The sequence below is a fragment of the Rhinopithecus roxellana genome, chromosome 1, assembly GCF_007565055.1.
Source record: "Rhinopithecus roxellana isolate Shanxi Qingling chromosome 1, ASM756505v1, whole genome shotgun sequence".
Lineage (NCBI taxonomy): Eukaryota > Metazoa > Chordata > Mammalia > Primates > Cercopithecidae > Rhinopithecus > Rhinopithecus roxellana.
Window position 1 is genome coordinate 131207993 of NC_044549.1, and position 20197 is coordinate 131228189.

The 20197-nt window shown below is 46.5% G+C and overlaps 1 protein-coding gene across 10 annotated transcripts in view; it reads left to right on the forward strand.

Moving 5' to 3' along the window:
• Positions 1-19484, forward strand: part of ABCC5 (ATP binding cassette subfamily C member 5) — a 95722-nt gene extending 76238 nt beyond the window's left edge. For all 10 annotated transcript variants that reach the window (XM_010366200.2, XM_030931419.1, XM_030931377.1 and 7 more), the window contains 5 exons: positions 1460-1619; positions 10430-10508; positions 11793-11906; positions 13305-13469; positions 18017-19484. In XM_010366200.2, coding sequence (XP_010364502.1) covers positions 1460-1619; positions 10430-10508; positions 11793-11906; positions 13305-13469; positions 18017-18118 — 620 coding nt within the window. In that variant the 3' untranslated portion in view covers positions 18119-19484. The remainder of the gene's footprint in view (positions 1-1459; positions 1620-10429; positions 10509-11792; positions 11907-13304; positions 13470-18016) is intronic.
• The last annotated feature ends 713 nt before the right edge of the window (positions 19485-20197 follow it).

Consider the following 20197-nt stretch of genomic DNA (forward strand, 5'->3'; position numbering starts at 1 on the left):
TTGTATCTTGAAAATGTTTTTTAAAACGGTTGACTGCCTGTTATACAATGCTTTTGTTTTGTTTTGTTTTGTTTTGTTTTGTTTTGTTTTGTTTGAAACAGAGTCTCATTCTGTTGCCCAGGCTGGAATGCAATGATGTGATCTCGGCTCACTGCGACCTCCACCTCCCAGGTTTAAGCGATTCTCCTGCCTCAGCTTCCTGAGTAGCTGGGATTACAGGCACACACCACCACGCCTGGCTAATTTTTGTATTTATAGTAGAGATAGGGTTTCGCCATGTTGGCCAGGCTGGTCTCAAACTCCTGACCTCAGGTGATCCGCCCGCCTCAGCCTCCCAAAGTGCTGGGTGGCGTGAGCCACCGTGCCTGGCCAATACAGTGTTAAGTGAAAAAAGCAATTACAATATTGCATTTCTGATATGATCTCCACTCTGAGGAAAGACTGAAAGGAAGTGTGCCCAAAATGATAGAAGTAAGATTATGGGAGATTGATGATGTCGTCTCATATTACTCATGTAAAACTTTTCGAATGAAGATTCAGTTAACCGGTTCTGCTGACCACTGTAATAACACTGGTCCCCCAAACCTGTTCTCTGCCATAGTTTCCTGTCACAGTAGAGCCATTGACAGCCACTCATTGAGTCCGAGGCAAAACCTCCTTCCCGTGCGTGTTTGTTTATCCCTGGAACTTCTTTCATTCCCCAGCTGCTGCCGTGGCAACAAGAGGCCTTGTCTTAGTCTCTCTCTCAGCTGTATTGAGGGGATAGGGAGAGAAAAGGCATCTTGTCCTCTGGTTTGCCCCTCAACTGCTTGCTGTAAGATCTCTGTTCTCCTGACTTTGCCTAAGAAGCATTCAGCTCTGTGCACCTGTTCCTAAGGTAACCAGGAGGCATTTTTCCATTTTACTTTCATGAAAATGGAATGGTCGACCAGGCGCAGTGGCTCTTGCCTGTAATCCCAGCACTTTGGGAGGCCGAGGTGGGCGGATCACGAGGTCAGGAGTTTGAGACCAACCTGGCCAATATGGTGAAACCCTGTCTCTACTAAAAATACAAAAATTATTTGGGCGTAGTGGCACGCGCCTGTAGTCCCAGCTGCTCGAGAGGCTGAGGCAGAAGAATCACTTGAACCTAGGAGGCGGAGGTTGCAGTGAGCCGAGATCGTGCCACTGCACTCCAGTCTGGGCAACAGAGGGAGACTTTGTCTCAAAAAAAGTGAAAATGGAATGGTCCCTTCCCCTCCTTCTCAGGCTGAAGCTGTGTCATTTGAAGGTGTCTGCCTTGTATCTCAGGAAAGTTAATCACTTTTTTCTATCATTTTATACATTATCTCAGTTAATCAGTTGAAATAACAACTGAATAGAAATAGAAAAACAGTTGGCATTGCCCTGAGGCTAAACCAGCATTGTCCTCACAGAATTTGCTAACAGCTCCTCTCTCGCATGTCTTCTGACTCATCAGGGAAGTCCTCGCTGGGGATGGCCCTCTTCCGTCTGGTGGAGTTATCTGGAGGCTGCATCAAGATTGATGGAGTGAGAATCAGTGATATTGGCCTTGCCGACCTCCGAAGCAAACTCTCCATTATTCCTCAAGAGCCAGTGCTGTTTAGTGGCACTGTCAGGTGAGGACTTGAGCACATGCATGCCTCGTGCCTCGCTTAGAGGCTGGGTGGGCACGTGGGACCACACGATGCTAGCACCACACCCTGGGACCATGAGTTCGCCATCTCTAGTCTGGTGCTTTTCCCACTACACCATGTGCTTGCTGGTGCAGAAGGGAGAGGCAGCCCCACTGCACACGCCACTTGGTTGACTAAAGGGGACAGGGAGGCCTGCACCACAGCGCTGAAGAGGCCAGAGAGATCTGGGCTCAGAGCTCTGCTCCGTGACTTCGGACAAGTTATTTAACCATTCTTGTGCCTGTTTCCTCACCCATAAGATGGGGATGCTTTAAAGATCTGTTGCTGTGAAGGTTGAGTAAGTTCATGTACATTATATAAGCACAGGGCCTGGCAAATGGTAAGCATTGGCAAATGGTAAGCATTCGGCAAATGGTGGCTGCTGTCATCAGCCTCAACAACATCATCCTCCCCTGCCTCCCACTCCATTCTGTCATTTCTCCTAGGTGCACTAAAAGTTGCAGTTTTTTGTTTTTTTTTTTTTTGAGTTGGAGTCTCACTCTGTCTGTCGCCCAAGCTGAAGTGCAGTGCCACGATCTTGGCTCAAGGCAACCTTCGCCTCCTGGGTTCAAGTGATTTCTCCTGCCACAGCCTCCCGAGTAGCTTGGATTACAGGCGCCCTCCCCCATGCCCAGCTAATTTTTGTATTTTTAGTAGAGATGAGGTTTCACCATGTTGGCCAGGCTGGTCTTGAATTCCTGACCTCAAGTGATCCATCCACCTCGGCCTCCCAAAGTGCTGGGATTACAGGTGTGAGCCACTGTACCCGGCCAAAAGTTCCAGTTCCAATGGTGGCTTTCAGGCGTTATTACTCCTCGTGTTATTTCGTTTTCTAGTGTCTTCTTTGATACTCTGGAATTATGTCGCTTTCTGAAATCTGCCAAGATGCCAGAGATAAAATCCCTTTCTTGGCCTATTAAAACAGACCAAGGAGAAAGCATCACATTATCTTTCCTCAGCTTACCTGATCCTACCTTTACCCTTAAGCTTCTCCCTCCTAAAAACAGTGGATTTCCATCATTTGTGTCCCTGTCTATTAAAAAATCATTCTAAAAGTAATTTTTAGCCGTTTTCAGAAAAATTGGTACCAACCAGATTTCAAATAATCATAGGCAGTGTTCAGACTTGTTTTAAAACTATCCCCTCCACCTTTGGAAATGGCATTTGAACTCAAGGAACTTTGGTAGATACCTTAGTCTGCTCAGGCTGCTATATATAACAACATACCATAGACTGGGTGGCTTAAACAACAGAAATTTATTTATCTCAGTTCTGGAGGCTGGGAAGGCTGGGATGGGTGTCTGCTGAAGGCCCTCTTCCTGGTTTGCAGATGGCTATCTTGTTCTGTCCTCACGTGGCCTTTCCTTGGTGTGTGCCTGTGGTATGTGCCCTCGGAAAGGAGAGCTCTTGTGTCTCCTCTTCTTGAGGCCCCACCCTCATGATCTCATCTAAACCATGATCTCATCTAAATCCCTCCTTACAGCCCCACCTCCAGATACCATCACATTGGGGTCAGTGTTTCAACAATTTAATTCTAGGGGCACACAAACCTGTAGTCCATAGTAGTATATCAGCAGAATATACACAGGTGAGAACCTGTGTTTGTGTAGAGTCAACACCCTAGGGTATGTTTATTTTGGTATTTCTGTAGTTGAATCTGGACAGCGTGCACTGTATCTGTGGTTGATAATAAACCATTCTCTTTGGGTATTAAGGTAATAAGGTCAGACAAGCGATATCAGAAGAAAAGTAGAATTTATTGGCCAGGCGTGGTGGCTCGTGCCTGTAATCCCAGCACTTTGGGAGGCTGAGGCGGGTGGATCACCTGAGGTCGGGAATTTGAGACCATCCTGACCAACATGGAGAAACCCCTCTCTACTGAAAATACAGAATTATCCAGGCATGGTGGCACATGCCTGTAATCCCAGCTACTTGGGAGGCTGAGACAGGAGAATCGCTTGAACCCGGGAGGCGGAGGTTGTATTAAGCTGAGATCACGCCATTGCACTCCAGCCTGGGTAACAAGAGTGAGACTCCATCTCTAAATAAATAAATAAATAAGGAAAATGTTGCCTAATTGGCTTTTACCATAAATCTCTCTATTTTTAAATGCCATAGGAACACCTTGAAAAAAAAAAATTAGCCTTACGATATTTGCCTTTGGCCATAAGAACTATTTTTTTTTTAATCATCATTTGGAAGAGAATTAAGAAATAAAGCATGTTAAATTTGAGAAAATGCTGCCACCAATAAGCCTCAGTTTTAATTTAAAAATTTTATAGCATTTCATTTGGGTTTGTGAATTGGGGGCTTCTAGAGTTAGTGGTTAAGAATTGACCATGATGCCGGGCACAGTGGCTCATGCCTATAATCCTAGCACTTTGGGAGGCCGAGGCGGGAGGATCACTTAAGCTCAGGAGTTTGAGGCCAGCCTGGGCAACATAGTGAGACCGCGTCTCTGCTTTTTAAAATAATATAAAATGTTTAAAGAAAAAGAATTGGCCGGGCGCGGTGGCTCAAGCCTGTAATCCCAGCACTTTGGGAGGCCGAGGCGGGTGGATCACGAGGTCAGGAGATCGAGACCATCCTGGCTAACACGGTGAAACCCCGTCTCTACTAAAAAAATACAAAAAACTAGCCGGGCGAGGTGGCGGGCGCCTGTAGTCCCAGCTACTCGGGAGGCTGAGGCAGGAGAATGGCGTAAACCCGGGAGGCAGAGTTTGCAGTGAGCTGAGATCTGGCCACTGCACTCCAGCCTGGGTGACAGAGCGAGACTCCTTCTCAAAAAAAAAAAAGAAAGAATTGACCATGGGCACGTGCAGCTGGTGTGGGTAGAACATCATAGACCTGTAGCTTTAGTGAAATTGGAACCATTTATCTCCAGAGAAAAAATGTTGGCTGCTTTGCGGCTAACTCAGTAGTTGGTACACTGCTGTCCTGGGTTTGTAGCTACTGAGCTTAGAGTGCAGCTTAGGAAGTCAGCTGTGCAAAGTGAGAAAATCGTTTCAGTTAAATTTTCTGCCAGCTCTAATTCTGGCTTTTTAGTCAGTAGTAGACACTGAGGAAAAATTAAATGCCAGACTTGTCCTTTATCCCCTAAGGTTTCCTTTTATCCTGTCAGGTTTCTTATGGATCCCAGAAAATGTTCAGCTCTTGGTATTCTTTTGTTTTTGAGATAGAGTCTCGCTCTGTCGCCCAGGCTGGAGTTTCAGCTCACTGCAACCTCTGCCTCCTGGGTTCAAGTGATTTGCGTGCCTCAGCCTCCTGAGTCGCTGGGACCACAGGCACAGGCCACCATGCCCAGCTAGTAGAGACGGGGTGTCACCGTGTTGGCCAGGCTGGTCTCGAACTCCTGACCTCAGGTGATCTGCCCACGTCAGCCTCCCAAAGTGCTGGAATTACAGGCGTGAACCACCACACCCGGCCGGTATTCTTTTGCTTTTCTTAGAAGATAGAAAGCCTATGATGAGTTTCCCAAGGCAAAGGCAGGATACATGAGCTGTTTCCTCAGCTACTTCCTAGAGACTCTGAATCTGGAAACTGCGCCTCCACCACCATTAGCCAGTATTGAGGGTGGGTACCTCTTCTTGAGATACCTGCAAACAATTAAAACTTGAAAGGAACTCTTAGAGGAAAAGCAAGGTAAAACCAAAATCAAACCAACAAAACTCAGAAAGTCACAAGATATAAATTTCTGAGTTGTTCTGTGTACAAATATAATTAATCTAAATCATAGGCCAGATCAGTGTGGGACCACACCCCTTCCTAGATTAGCCAGAATGTTGATCCATTCTAGTACCTGCATCCCAGCCCTCCCTTATCTGCCTGTGTGGGCTTGAGCTCTCCAGCCTGTGTTTCTGCAGATCTCTATTGTTTTGCCCTCATGATTGGCTCCAAGAAGAGAGGCCCCTTTTCATCCAGGCCTTAAAACACTTTTGCTGGCCTCTGTCTCATGGCCCTAGCTTTCCCCACCTTCTCCCAGAGCTCCCTGTGCTTCCTGGACCCAGGAAACCCAGCCCTGGCCTCTGTCCTGTCCCCCGTAGCTGGAGTGTTTTTCATCCTGAGGACTGTCTGGAGCCTGGCTAGGCTGACGATGAGCTGTCCCCAGCTGTCACTCTGGTCTCTCTTGAGTCTTGGTCCCCTGTGAGTGACAGGTACCTTGTCTACCCGGAGCACTTCTCCTGGTGCCCATTCATTAGCAAGAAACAGTGTTCGCATTTCTTCTTCAGGTGCCCTCTCCTTTTGATCTGCTCATTAATTTTTTTTTTTTTTTTTTTTTTGAGGCAGAGTCTCACTTTGTCACCTGGGTTGGAGTGCAGTGACATGATCTCGGCTCACTGCAGCCTCCACCTCCCAGGTTCAAGCAGTTCTCCTGCCTCAGCCTCCCCAGTAGCTGGGATTACAGGCACCCGCCACCACGCCTGGCTAATTTCTGTATTTTTAGTAGAGATGGGGTTTCACATTGTTGGCCAGTCTGGTCTTGAACTCCTGACCTCAGGTGATCTGCCCACCTTGGCCTTCCAAAGTGCTGGGATTAGCCATGAGCCACCGTGTCCCACCTGTCATAACCGTCTTAATTGTATTTAACAAATGCTCAAAACTTCATGAGACAGACACCATTGTTATGCATATTTTATTTTACCAAATAGTGAGGTTTCACTGTGTTGCCCAGGCTAGTCTTAAACTCCTGAGCTCAAGAGATTCTCCCACCTCTGCCTCCCAAAGTGCTGGGATTATAGGCATGAGACACCGCCCTTGGCCTTTATGCCTGTTTTATATAGATGATGAAACTGAAATCCAGAGAGTGAGAGTAAATTTGCCCAAAGGCACACAGCTAAAAGTGGTAGAGCTAGGATTTGAACCCAGGCTGGCTGGCTGGCTCTACTCACTACACTCACTGTGTTGCCTCCCGAAGCATGTGTCACGACCCCACTATTAACCACAACCTTGATATTCCATCTCTCCAGAAAACAGTTAGACTTGCCTCTTTATGGATCTTGACCTTTAGTTACATTTCTTTTCCCAGCATCTTCAAAGTCTCATCTGCCTTCCTCATCTCAAAAACGAAAAAAGAAAGTCACCCAATCTATGCCGTTCTCTCTAGTCTTTTTTATTTGCTCTACTTTTGCTCTTAACTTTTTTCACCTAATCTGACTCTTAACAACTAAAAGCCACAATCAGTCCATATTTCTGCATACCTCAAAATAAGGTTTCCTTTAGCTTCCTGATAGAAGAAGGTATGTGAGTCCCAAAATCTCCTGCTGTGAAGACTGAGGCTGCTAGAAGCACCCAGCGCAGATGACAGGGCAGCGTGGTTTACTACAGTGTTTTCTACTATATCCAGGGTGAATTGCTGTATTGTCTCACACTTTGGGAGATATTCTTGGCTTCATTTAGCAGTGGTCAGTGTTGACTATTGCTAAAATAAAATATAAAGAACCAAAGATGAAAATGTACTTTTGGCAAGATAGGACTTCAGGGGTTCTGATTGTTAAAAATAACTGCCCTCATGTTCAGACACTTTTCTATCCAATCACTTAACTGAAACCATTTGATTAAGTGGATGCATAACTTTACTTTCATTTCTGTCTGTGGGTCAGACCCAGGACCATCTGGCTTCTCTAATGAAGGAAGATATTTTTTCATTCCTGATTAAGCTCCCTGTTGAGGTGGGTCTGGTCTGCCTTACTGTGTACCACCTATGAGTGTATGCAAACATTCCTTTTCTATCTGGAACCCATTGTTTAGTGGTCTGAAGCTCCTTCAGCTGGTGTGATGGACCTGGGTGAATTGAATGTTAAGCCTGGGCTGGGCACAATGGCTCACACCTATAATCCCAACACTTTGGGAAGCCAAGGCGGATGGATCACCTGAGATCTGTTGTTCGAGACCAGCCTGGCCAACATGGGGAAACCGTGTCTACCAAAAAATACAAAAGTTAGCCAGGTGTGGTGGCGCACACCTGTAGTCCCTGCTACTTAGGAGGCTGAGGCACAAAAATTGCTTGAACCTGGGGGGTGGGGCAGAGGTTGCAGTGAGCTGAGATGCTACTGCACTCGCGCCTGGGTGATAGAGCAAGACTGTGGCTCAAAAAATAAGAATGTTATGCCTGTTGTCATATTCACCCATAGAAAATCTGATAGGGCCGGCTACTCAGTGGGCAGGAGACTGCACTTTTGTGTACAGCAGTTCCTGCTTCTCTGTGGTTTCACTTTCTGCAGTTTCAGTTACCCATGAGCAACCAGGGTCCAAAAATATTACATACTATATTTTGTGAGAGACCACAGTCAAATCATGTTCATTACAGCATATTGTTATAATTGTTTGATTTCATTATTGTTAATCTCTTACTGTGCCTAATTTATAAATTAAACTTTATCATAGGTATATATATATATAGGGGAAAAAAACTTGGCATTTATAGAGTTCAGTACTATTTGTGGTTTGAGGCATCTACCGGGGCTCCCTGAAGCATACCCTTGTGGATGACGGGGGACTCCATGTCTGCTGTTTGATCCAGCGGCATCTGATGGACTTACTCGCTATATTTGTTTCCTGGGGCTGTCACAAACAGTTTAAGCCACAAACTAGATGGTTTCAAACAATAGAAATTTACTATCTCACAGTTCCGGGAGCTGGAAGTCTAAAATCAAAGTGTCAGTTGGGCCATGCTGCCAGTGAAACCTGTAGGGAAGGACCCTTCCTTGCCTCTTCCAGCTTCTGGTAGTTGAGGCCATCTTTGGCATTCCTTGGCTTGCGGATGCACCCTCTGGCCTCTGCCTCCATTGTCACATGATGCCCTCCCAGTGTTTCTCTGCCTTCACATGGCCATCTCTCATCAGGACCAGTCATATGAGATTAAAGGCCCACCCTTCTCTATTACTGTGGTATGACCTCATCTCAACTAATTACATCTGCAAATTACCCTATTTCCAAATAAGGTCACATTCTTAGGTACTTAGGTGTCTTTTGGGGAGACACAGTTCAACCCATTAAACTGTACAGTATTAAACAACACTTCCTAGGCCAGGGCTAGTGAGAAGCGAGCATGTTCCACGCGGGAAAAGTGCTGTGCAAAGGGCAAGAGGCACCGGAGAGCAGGGCGGGTCAGAATCTCCCAGGAGATCGAGAGACGCCCAAAAAGCAGAAATGAGGCAGTGCCGGCCTGCTCTCCCCCTCTCACCAGAGTTCTGTGATAATGACGTGATTGTATTTGCATGCCTGTAATTAGTAACCCCAGGTATGGAGACAGGTGTGTGGCATAGAGCAAAAGTCCATGTTTCTCCCAGAGATTTTCCTGTTTCCCACATGCCAGACATAATTTTATGAGCAAAGCAAATTATTCTTAATACTTTTCAGATTATTAGACCTCCAAATGTTATGTGTAGATCAAGACAAGACAGCCACAATTACTGTAACATCCCAGTTTTCCACCAAATACCTGTTCTACCACCAGCTCTCCACCCTCATCCTCAGTGGCAAAGATAATTTTCTCCTGTCCTAAACATTTCTAGTCCTGGCCGGACACAGTGGCTCATGCCTGTAATCCCAGCATTTTGAGAGGCCAAGGTAGGCTAATCACTTGAGCTTGAGCGCTGGAATTTGAGACCAGCCTGGGCAGCATAGCAGAACCCCATCTCTACAAAAAAATACAAAAATTACATGGCGTGCGCCTGTAGTCCCAGCTACTCAAGAGGCTTAGGTGGGAGGATAGCTGGATCTCAAGAGGAAGACGTTGCAATGAACCGAGATTATACCACTGCACTCCGGTCTGGGTTACAGAGACTAAAAAAAAAAAAATAGTCTCGTTCTTTTGGTATCGCCTCTGATTTCCTTGAGGTAGATACTGTTGGCACAGTAAGCAAAAATGGCCCCCAAACTGGTCTTCTGTGCCAGGAAATTGCCTTTTTCTTGACTTGTCCTTTATTCTCTCTCTCCTTCTTCCTCTACCCTTCTACTGGATCCGTTTCTTTTCCTGGTCAGGCCAGCTGTCGTGGAGCCCCATGCTCAATGACAGGGCTGTGAACCCAGTAGACCAAGAGAAAGAGGGTGCTTTTCTAAGTTTGTATGTACGGAGAGATGTATTTTATTTTATTTTATTTTATTTTATTTTATTTTATTTTGTTTTGTTTTGTTTTGTTTATTGAGATGGAGTCTCATTCTGTCGCCCAGGCTGGAGTGCAGTGGTGTGATCTCAGCTCACTGCAACCTCTGCCTCCCAGGTTAAAGCAATTCTCCTGCCTCAGCCTCCCGAGTAGCTGGGATTACAGGCGCCCACCACCACGCCTGGCTAATTTTTGTATTTTTAGTAGAGACAGGGTTTCACCATGTTGGCCAGGCTGGTCTTAAACTCCTGACCTCTAGTAATCCACCTGCCCTGGCCTCCCAAAGTGCTGGGATTACAAGCATGAGCCATCGCACCCACCTGAAAGATGTATTTTAACAAATACATGCACAGGAAAAAATCTAGAAGGATATTTGCCGATATTTGCATTTATAAATTGTTCTATAACTAGTATTATTTACATAGTAAAAATAATAAAAGAATAAATCAAGTTTTATGGAGATGAGGAGGTGGCCCAGTGTGCAGTCAGAGCTCCCATCTGGCTGGTTGGGGAATGAGCCGTCTGTGTTCGTCAGGGTTTGGAGTCTTCTCTCCCTGTGCATGTGTGTTAAACATCTTCCACAGACAGCCTTTGCCAGTAGGTCACTTCAGGACAGGACCACTGAGAAATTCCTGTGTTTCTCCCTAGATCAAATTTGGACCCCTTCAACCAGTACACTGAAGACCAGATTTGGGATGCCCTGGAGAGGACACACATGAAAGAATGTGTAAGTGAAGAGCCTGGGGGAGCCGTGCTGGGATGGTGAGGGTGGAAGCACGGCGGTGCCATTGCCACACCCTGTCTGGTCTGGCTGTGCCGCCAGGATGCCTGTGGACGAAGGCTTCGTGGCAGGGTTCTCTAAGTCTTCCAGACACCTGGGAAAAACTGATCTCTCCCGGTCCCACCTCCCACACTGCCCACGGTCATTTTGGCCTTGCACTATCCATTGATTGAAGATAGTAATGACAACTACTTAGAATTAAGTGATGCTTTTAATTTGTTTTATTAGTCATGACAGTGTAACATACTTTGAAGCATCCACATGTATGCAAAAGATAGATAACGTGGCCAGGTGCAGTGGCTCACACCTGTAATCCCAGCACTTTGGGAGGCTGAGGCAGGTGGATCATCTGAGGTCAGGAGTTCGAGACCAGCCTGACCAATATGATGAAACCCTGTATCTACTAAAAATACAAAAACTAGCTGGGTGTGGTGGTATGCACCTGTAATCCCAGCTACTCAGGAGGCTGAGACAGGAGAATCGCTTGAACCCAGGAGGCAGAGGTTTCAGTGAGCTGAGATCGCACCACTGCACTCCAGCCTGGGCAAGAAGAGCAAAACTCTGTCTCAAAAAAAAAAAAATGATACATAATGTATTGAGTCTGCAGAAAGCACACAGTATGCATAAGGACCGCAGACCTTTTGGGATAACTCAGTAGGCCCGCACGAGCAGCTGTAGTGTACAGATTGATACCCCTGGCCTGGGGTGAGGTCTCTGGTGTGCCTGGGTTGAGTCAGGCCCAGGATCCCCTGCCCTAATTCAACTATTAGTAGATGAGCTCTGTTTTTTCCTTTCCTCTATCGGGATTCCTCTCATTTGAAGAGTAAGTTCTGCAGCTTACAAAAAATGTTTCACAGTCACGGGCCTACGGCTTTGGACTTCAAAAGGAGAGTACTTTTCCTTACTCTATTTCCTATTGCATGACCGTATTTTCAGAACCAAAACTCAAGGCCCACTATCTGACTGGATTTTGGGGACATGAAATCATGGGAATTTCTGGGATGTTTTAATGGTATAAAGCTAACAGAATAGTCTATTGAAATCATGGACTGCCTTGGAAGTGGGTCTTAGTGCGCATGATCAGTACACCTGCACCTTCGTTCCAGATGAGACAGGTTCTTGGCTAATAGTTCTTTCATCTGTTTCAGAATAATTTCTTGTTGTCCTTGGATTTTCAGGAAATTCAGCTTAGTTTCTTACCCCTCTGATCTCTACTTTCCTTTTCCCTAGATTGCTCAGCTACCTCTGAAACTTGAATCTGAAGTGATGGAGAACGGGGATAACTTCTCAGTGGGGGAACGGCAGCTTTTGTGCATAGCAAGAGCCCTGCTCCGCCACTGTAAGGTAAGGCAGTTCGTGGTTGGCAGGGAAGGGGCGGCAGCAGAGAATGGGAACGTTTTAGTGCAGCCTTTCCCTGACGCAGTGGGGTCCAAAGGTATTCCTGGCTGTGAACCCTGTTGGCACTTTCTAAGAGCATGGCCAGTGAGAACTCTAACCCTGACACAGTTTGGGTATATCAGGTTCGGGTATGTTGGGTTTGGGTATGTCAGGGTCGGGTTCTGGTGTGTCGGTTTTGGGGTATATCGGTTTGGGTATATCGAGTTTGGGTATATTGGTTCTGGGTATATCGGGTTTTGGGGAGGGAGAACAGGGGTTGCTTTGTTGTTAACTTCATCCAAGACTGACTTTTGTTTCTGGCCATTGAGTAGTTTTGTACGACTGCAAACCATAGACATAGAAGTTTTTTTTTTTTTTTTGAGACGGAGTCTTGCTTTGTCCCCAGGCTGGAATGCAGTGGCACAATCTCGGCTCACTGCAACCTCCACCTCCCAGGTTCAAGCGATTCTCCTGCCTCAGCCTCTTGAGTAGCTGGGATTACAGGCGCCCGCCACCATGCCAGACTAATTTTTGTATTTTTAGTAGAGACGGGGTTTCACCATGTTGACCAGGCTGGTCTTGAACTCCTGACCGCATGACCCGCCTGCCTTGGCCTCCCAAAGTGCTGGGATTACAGGCATGAGCTACCAAGCCCGGCCGATATAGATTTTAAAACTGCAAGAGACTTTAAGGTCATCAAATCCAACCCCTTCATTTACAAACAGGAAAAGGAATGTCCAGAAAGATTAATGTTACCAGCCATACTGGATTCAAGGGAAAAAAAGGATTAATTGCACATACTCACTGTCACAGAGCATGTAGGGGCAAGTATTTGATTAGTTTTGTTTGGTTTGGTTTGGTTTGGTTTTTGAGACAGAGTCTTGCTCTGTTGCCCAGGCTGGAGTGCAGTGGTGTGATCTTGGCTCACTGCAACCTCCACCTCCTGGATTCAAGCGATTGTCTTGCCTCCGCCTCCTGAGTAACTGGGACTACAGGTGCGCGCCACCACACCTGGCTAATTTTTGTATTTTTAGTAGAGACAGGGTTTCACCATATTGGCCAGGATAGTCTCGATCTCTTGACCTCGTGATCTGCCTGCCTCGGCCTCCCAAAGTGCTGGGATTACAGGCGTGAGCCCAGCCTAGATCAGTATTATGCAAATATGCTGTTATGGAAATCAAGGCAAACATGGTTTTGAAGTTGTATCACTTCTAAGTAAAAGGATTTTTTTACATATATGCGTACTTAGAAAAAAACAGTAGATGATATAAAACTTAATAATCAAATACATTTTAGTAAAATCTAGATTAACCAGAAAGCTTAAGGAATTTAATCGAGTTTCTTTCTCTTCTGCTTCTCTGGCAGATTCTGATTTTAGATGAAGCCACAGCTGCCATGGACACAGAGACAGACTTACTGATTCAAGAGACCATCAGAGAAGCATTTGCAGACTGTACCATGCTGACCATTGCCCATCGCCTGCACACGGTTCTAGGCTCCGATAGGATTATGGTGCTGGCCCAGGGACAGGTACCGAGTCCTTCAGGGACTTTGGCTTGGCACATCTGGGAGGAAACTGGCTCCTGGCAGGGATGGACTGATTGCCATCTTGATAGCGTTCTGGGCATTCAGATAAGCACTTGCAGCAACTCTATTTAGTTGCTATTGGGAAGGATGCAGCCTCCTAATCACAAGATTACTCAGGCACACTCTGATGGGGTTCTCATTTTACTTTACTATTTGTCCTTTTGTTGCTTGTGAGTAGTGACACTTTGACTTAAGTCAGAGAGTACATGTACTTAGTGACTCATTCACATCCACAATGATCACCCCTGGCATACTTGGGCCAGAGAGTACAGATACTTAGTGACTCATTCACATACACAATTATCCCTGGTACATGTACTCAGTGGCTCATTCACATCCACAATGATCACCCCTGGCATACTTGGGTCAGAGAGTATAGATACTCAGTGACTCATTCACATACACAATGATCACCCCCACAGAGGCCTGTTGAGACCAGCCAGCACATGTTTGCTTTTTTGCAATCACGTAGCGGCGCCAAACTTCTTACCCTGTTGTTTCAGGCGTTCCCATAGCCTGGCCCTAGCCTTGCCTTCTTCATTTTCCACTCTTCCCTTACAGGCGCCATTGGCTATGGACATCTTGCATTCTCCAAGCTTTTTATTTGTCTTTACTCAGACAGTTCCATCTACCTAAAAGGCCCTTTGCCCTTCTCTCCCCCATATCCACCTGCTCACAACTTGCCTGTCCCTGAAGAATGACATGGCCCAGATGCCAAAGCCTCCATGAACCCTCCTGGCTGCCTCAGCTGCCCTAGGCTGTATCTGTACCTCTCTTGTAGCTCTTCTGCCTCAGGTGATAGGAATTGTGCAATGCCCTGTCTCCCTAGAAAACTCCCTGAACGCTCTCTGAGGGCAGAGTCACTGCTCGTTCATCTTTAGGGCCCAGCAGTGTTTAGCACTACAGTTCTTTGCACAGGTGATGTTAAGTACATTTATGTTAGACAAATACCTCCTTTGTGTGCCCCTAGGATAAAAGTAAATTAATAATTTGGAGGAAATAGCAAGGCATTTATAATGGGTAACATGTCTTCTATTGTAGAAGCTACCACAACAACAGCTACTACAATGGCTACTTCTATTGAATGTTTACTGTGTATCAGGCACTATGCTTAGTGCTTTACATACAGTCTCTCAAAATTCAATCAGTCATCACAACAACCTAGAGAGAGACATAGCGTGAATTCTACTTTTTTTTTTTTTTTTTTTTTTTTTTGAGACAGAGTCTTGCTCTGTCGCCCAGGCTGGAGTGCAGTGGCCGGATCTCAGCTCACTGCAAGCTCCGCCTCCCGGGTTTTACGCCATTCTGCCTCAGCCTCCCGAGTAGCTGGGACTACAGGCGCCCGCCACGTCGCCCGGCTAGTTTTTTGTATTTTTTAGTAGAGACGGGGTTTCACCATGTTAGCCAGGATGGTCTCGATCTCCTGACCTCGTGATCCGCCCGCCTCGGCCTCCCAAAGTGCTGGGATTACAGGCTTGAGCCACCGCGCCCGGCCGCGTGAATTCTACTTTACAGATGAGGAGACGAAGTCTCAGGGAAAGTCCATAGGAAGTGGAGTAGGCCGGGTGCAGTGGCTCATGCCTGTAATCCCAGCAGTTTGGGAGGCCGAGGTGGACAGATTGCCTGAGCTCAGGTGTTCGAGAGCAGCCTGGGCAACATGGCAAAACCCTGTCTCTACCAAAAATACAAAAAATTAGCCAGTCATGGTGGCACACACCTGTAATCCCAGCTACTAAGGAATTTGAGGTGGAAGGATCATTTAACCCTGGGAGGCAGCAGAGATTGCAGTGATTCGAGATAGTGCCACTGCACTGCAGCCTGGGTGACAGAGTAAGACCATCTCCAAAAAAAAAAAAAAAAAAGGAAACAATAAAAATTGATAAAAATTTATGGGATTTTAAAAAAGGAAGTGGAGGAGATGGGACAGGACTCAGCCACAGGCCAGCAACCCCACTGCCAGCACACTGTCTAAATTGTGGAGAAATATTGAGAAAGTGTTAAACAGGGCAGGTTCAGCCTGGGCTTCAAAGCTGAATTGAGAGAAATTGGGGGCTAAGGATTTTTCTCCTCATCTTGAAATTATTTTCACACTAGTGTTTTTTGTGACTATCTTTGTTTGCCTTAAACTAAGTGTTTACTGAGATTCTGTCATACATAAGATATATTGAGCTACTACTTTGTACGTAAGTATTAAAATAGAGCCTAGTAAGGTATAATAGATGGGACCAAGCACATCTTCTGGGAAATTCTTTTTTTTGAGCCAGAATCTTGCTCTGTCGCCCAGGCTGGAGTATAGTGATGTAATCTCGACTCACTGCAGCCTCCGCCTCCAGGGTTCAAGTGATCCTCCTGCCTCAGTCTCCCGAGCAGCTGGGATTACAGGCATGTGCCACCATGCTTGGTTAATTTTTGTATTTTTAGTAGAGACAGGGTTTCACCATGTTGGCCAGGATGGTCTTGAACTCCTGACCTCAGGTGATCCACCCACCTCGGCCTCCCAAAGTGCTGGGATTACAGGCACAAGCCACCATGCCCAGCCAGAAATTATTTCTTAAGGACACAAATTGAGATCCCTTTCTTTCTATAGTTGGCTTGATGTTTTGGAGTGGGGAGCCGATTCACTCTTTATGAGAGACTCTATCCTTCTCTTTCCCTAATTTTTTTCTTGCTAATTAAAATTTTCTTGTAATTTTAGGAAAGCCTAAAAAAAAAAAAAAACACCAAAAAAGCATAAAGGCAAAAACAGGATGGTAAGCCATTTGCCCCCAGAGATGAGCATTGTAATACACTGACTTACCCTGTGTTTTTCATGCATCTGCACACAGACTCCAACAGATGGGATGCTCTCTGCTGTAGACACAAAATACCAGACTAAAAGGGGTTTGGAGGATAGGATTTTGTTATCCCACATGGCAAACGGGAGGGCGGAGGGTTGGTTTTTGTGCAGCCCAGCAGTGTGGGGCTCTGCGTCACTCTCAGCCAGTACTCACCTTCCCCTGCTGGTACAGGATGCCTGCTCAAGTACCCAACCAAAGGAAGGACATGTGTCCAAAGAAAGGACACGTTCACGTTCTGCTCGTGGCGTGTCCACTGGGCAGGACACCCTCTCCTAGAAGCACCAAGGAGACTTCCTCTTACATCTCCTTAACCAACGTTATGTTCCATGCCTTTGCCCTGTGGCGGGGGAGGCTGAGATAGTTGGGTATATGCATTTCAGCCTCTGTCACAGGAGGTGGGTTCTGCCAGCATATCATTCAGGGTTCTGCTGCCACGTGATTTTCCGTGGCTGCATAGATGTCCATCATAGGAATGGCCACTTGACTAAGTCACTCCCTGACTTCCTTTTTTTTCCCTGACAACTAGACATTCTGAGCTCTTCCATTTCCCTCTACAGGGTTAGATCAGCTTGTATAACAAAATGACATTTGTCTGGTGTGCCCTTGACTTCAGCTGCAACTTCTCTCCCCTGCAGTTTATTTTATTTTATTTATTTATTTATTTATTTATTTATTTATTTATTTTTGAGACTGAGTTTCGCTCTTGTTGCCCAGGCTTGAGTGCAATGGCACGATCTCTGCTCACTGCAACCTCTGCCTCCCAGGTTCAAGCAATTCTCCTGCCTCAGACTCCCCAGTAGCTGGGATTACAGGTGCCTGCCACCACACCCAGCTGATTTTTGTATTTTTACTAGAGACAGGGTTTCACCATGATGGTCAGGCTGGTCTCGAACTCCTGACCTCAGGTGATGCACCTGCCTCGACTTCCCAAAGTGCTGGGATTACAGGCATGAGCCACCGCACCCAGCCTGTTGTTTTCTATTTTATTTTGTTTTATTTTTTTGAGATAGTCTCACTTTGTTGCCTAGACCTGGTGTGCAGCAGTGTAGTCTCAGCTCACTGCAACCTCTACCTCCTGCGTTCAAGCGATTCTCCTGCCTCAGCCTCCCAAGTCACTGGGATTATAGGCGCCCACCACCATGCCAGGATAATTTTTGAATATTTAGTGGAGACAGGGTTTCACCATGTTAGCCAGGCTGGTCTTGAACCCCTGACCTCAGGCGATCTGCCCGCCTCAGCCTCCCAAAGTGATGAGATTACAGGTGTGAGCCACCAGCCTCCTGCAGTTTATAGACCTGGTTGGTTGGTTCCTTCACTCCCAAGGCTGAAGGAATTTGGATTTATGTGAAGGAGGTCTGGAAGTCGTTTTCTCTTTTTTTTTTTTTTTTTTTTTTTTTTTTGCTATGAGAATACTTTATTAGGCAAAACCACATACTGTAAAAATGCTGGAAGTCGTTTTCTCTGTCCTTTCCCTTACACCCTGGATAGTTGAAAATAAAAAAATAAGGGGAGAGGTGCACTCAGGGCTTGTTGAATTGTCCCCAGATTCTACCCTCAGGGGGCATTGGGACTTCCCTCCCTTCCTGAGCAGTGGATCCTCTGAATCACCCTGCATGACCCAGAGCTGCGTCCTGACAGCGTCTCCTTTTGCAGGTGGTGGAGTTTGACACCCCATCGGTCCTTCTGTCCAACGACAGTTCCCGATTCTATGCCATGTTTGCTGCTGCAGAGAACAAGGTCGCTGTCAAGGGCTGACTCCTCCCTGTTGACGAAGTCTCTTTTCTTTAGAGCATTGCCATTCCCTGCCTGGGGCGGGCCCCTCATCGCGTCCTCCTACGGAAACCTTGCCTTTCTCGATTTTATCTTTCGCACAGCAGTTCCGGATTGGCTTGTGTGTTTCACTTTTAGGGAGAGTCATATTTTGATTATTGTATTTATTCCATATTCATGTAAACAAAATTTAGTTTTTGTTCTTAATTGCACTCTAAAAGGTTCAGGGAACCGTTATTATAATTGTATCAGAGGCCTATAATGAAGCTTTATACGTGTAGCTATATCTATATATAATTCTGTACATAGCCTATATTTACAGTGAAAATGTAAGCTGTTTATTTTATATTAAAATAAGCACTGTGCTAATAACAGTGCATATTCCTTTCTATCATTTTTGTACAGTTTGCTGTACTAGAGATCTGGTTTTGCTATTAGACTGTAGGAAGGGTAGAATTTCATTCTTCTCTAGCTGGTGGTTTCACGGTGCCAGGTTTTCTGGGTGTCCAAAGGAAGACGTGTGGCAACAGTGGGCCCTCCGACAGCCCCCTCTGCCACCTCCCCATGGCCACTCCAGGGGTGGGTGGAGTGGGGTGGGCAGCGGGAGACCATGCAGAGCGCCGTGAGTTCTCAGGGCTCCTGCCTTCTGTCCTGGTGTCACTTACTGTTCCTGTCAGGAGAGCAGCGGGGCGAAGCCCGGGCCCCTTTTCATTCCCTCCATTGGGAATGGGAATCACAGAGACATTCCTCCAAGCCAGGGAGTTTCTTTCCTGCCTTCTTCTTTTTGCTGTTGTTTCTAAACAAGAATCAGTCTATCCACAGAGAGTCCCACTGCCTCAGGTTCCTACAGCTGGCCACTGCACAGAGCTCTCCAGCTCCAAGACCTGTTGGTTCCAAGCCCTGGAGCCAACTGCTGCTTTTTGAGGTGGCACTTTTTCATTTGCCTCTTCCCACACCTCCACAGTTCAGTGGCAGGGCTCAGGATTCCGTGGGTCTGTTTTCCTTTCTCACCGCAGTTGTCGCACAGTCTCTCTCTCTCTCTCCCCCCAAAGTCTGCAACTTGAAGCAGCTCTTGCTAATCAGTGTCTCACACTGGCGTAGAAGTTTTTGTACTGTAAAGAGACCTACCTCAGGTTGCTGGTTGCTGTGTGGTTTGGTGTGTTCCCGCAAACCCCCTTTGTGCTGTGGGGCTGGTAGCTCAGGTGGGCGTGGTCACTGCTGTCATCAGTTGAGTGGTCAGCGTTGCATGTCGTGACCAACTAGACATTCTGTCGCCTTAGCATGTTTGCTGAACACCTTGTGGAAGCAAAAATCTGAAAATGTGAATAAAATTATTTTGGATTTTGTAAAACTCTTCGTGTATCAAACAGTTCTCTGGGAAGGGAGTGAGATATCCTGGAATGGCTTTGGGACCTGGATATCCAGCGATGGAGTTGCATCTGGGAAGGGCTGGTAGCAAAGCTGGTTGGTTGCAAGGGCCATGGGGCCCTGAACGCCTGGAATCATCTCTGTGGGCCTTAGTCCCGCTGCCTGTGTTCCTGAGCATGGTCCCCAAATAAAGCTCCTTGGCTGCCCATAAGAGGGTGGGGAGTGGAAAGGTGAGTGGTTGTGGTGAGGTGAGTGGTTGTGGTGAGGTGGGTGGTTGTGGTGAGATGTATTTAAAATGAATAGTGGCCAGGCGCGGTGGCTCAAGCCTGTAATCCCAGCACTTTGGGAGGCCGAGATGGGCGGATCACGAGGTCAGGAGATCGAGACCATCCTGGCTAACACGGTGAAACCTCGTCTCTACTAAAAAATACAAAAAACTAGCCGGGCGAGGTGGCGGGCGTCTGTAGTCCCAGCTACTCGGGAGGCTGAGGCAGGAGAATGGCGTAAACCCGGGAGGCGGAGCTTGCAGTGAGCTGAGATCCGGCCACTGCACTCCAGCCCGGGCGACAGAGCGAGACTCCGTCTCAAAAAAAAAAAAAAAAAAATGAATAGTTTGTCGAGGATTGTTAGCAATTCAAACAATATAATTACCCTTTCAGCCAATTCATTCAGATTCACCCACTGAAAATTAGTAAC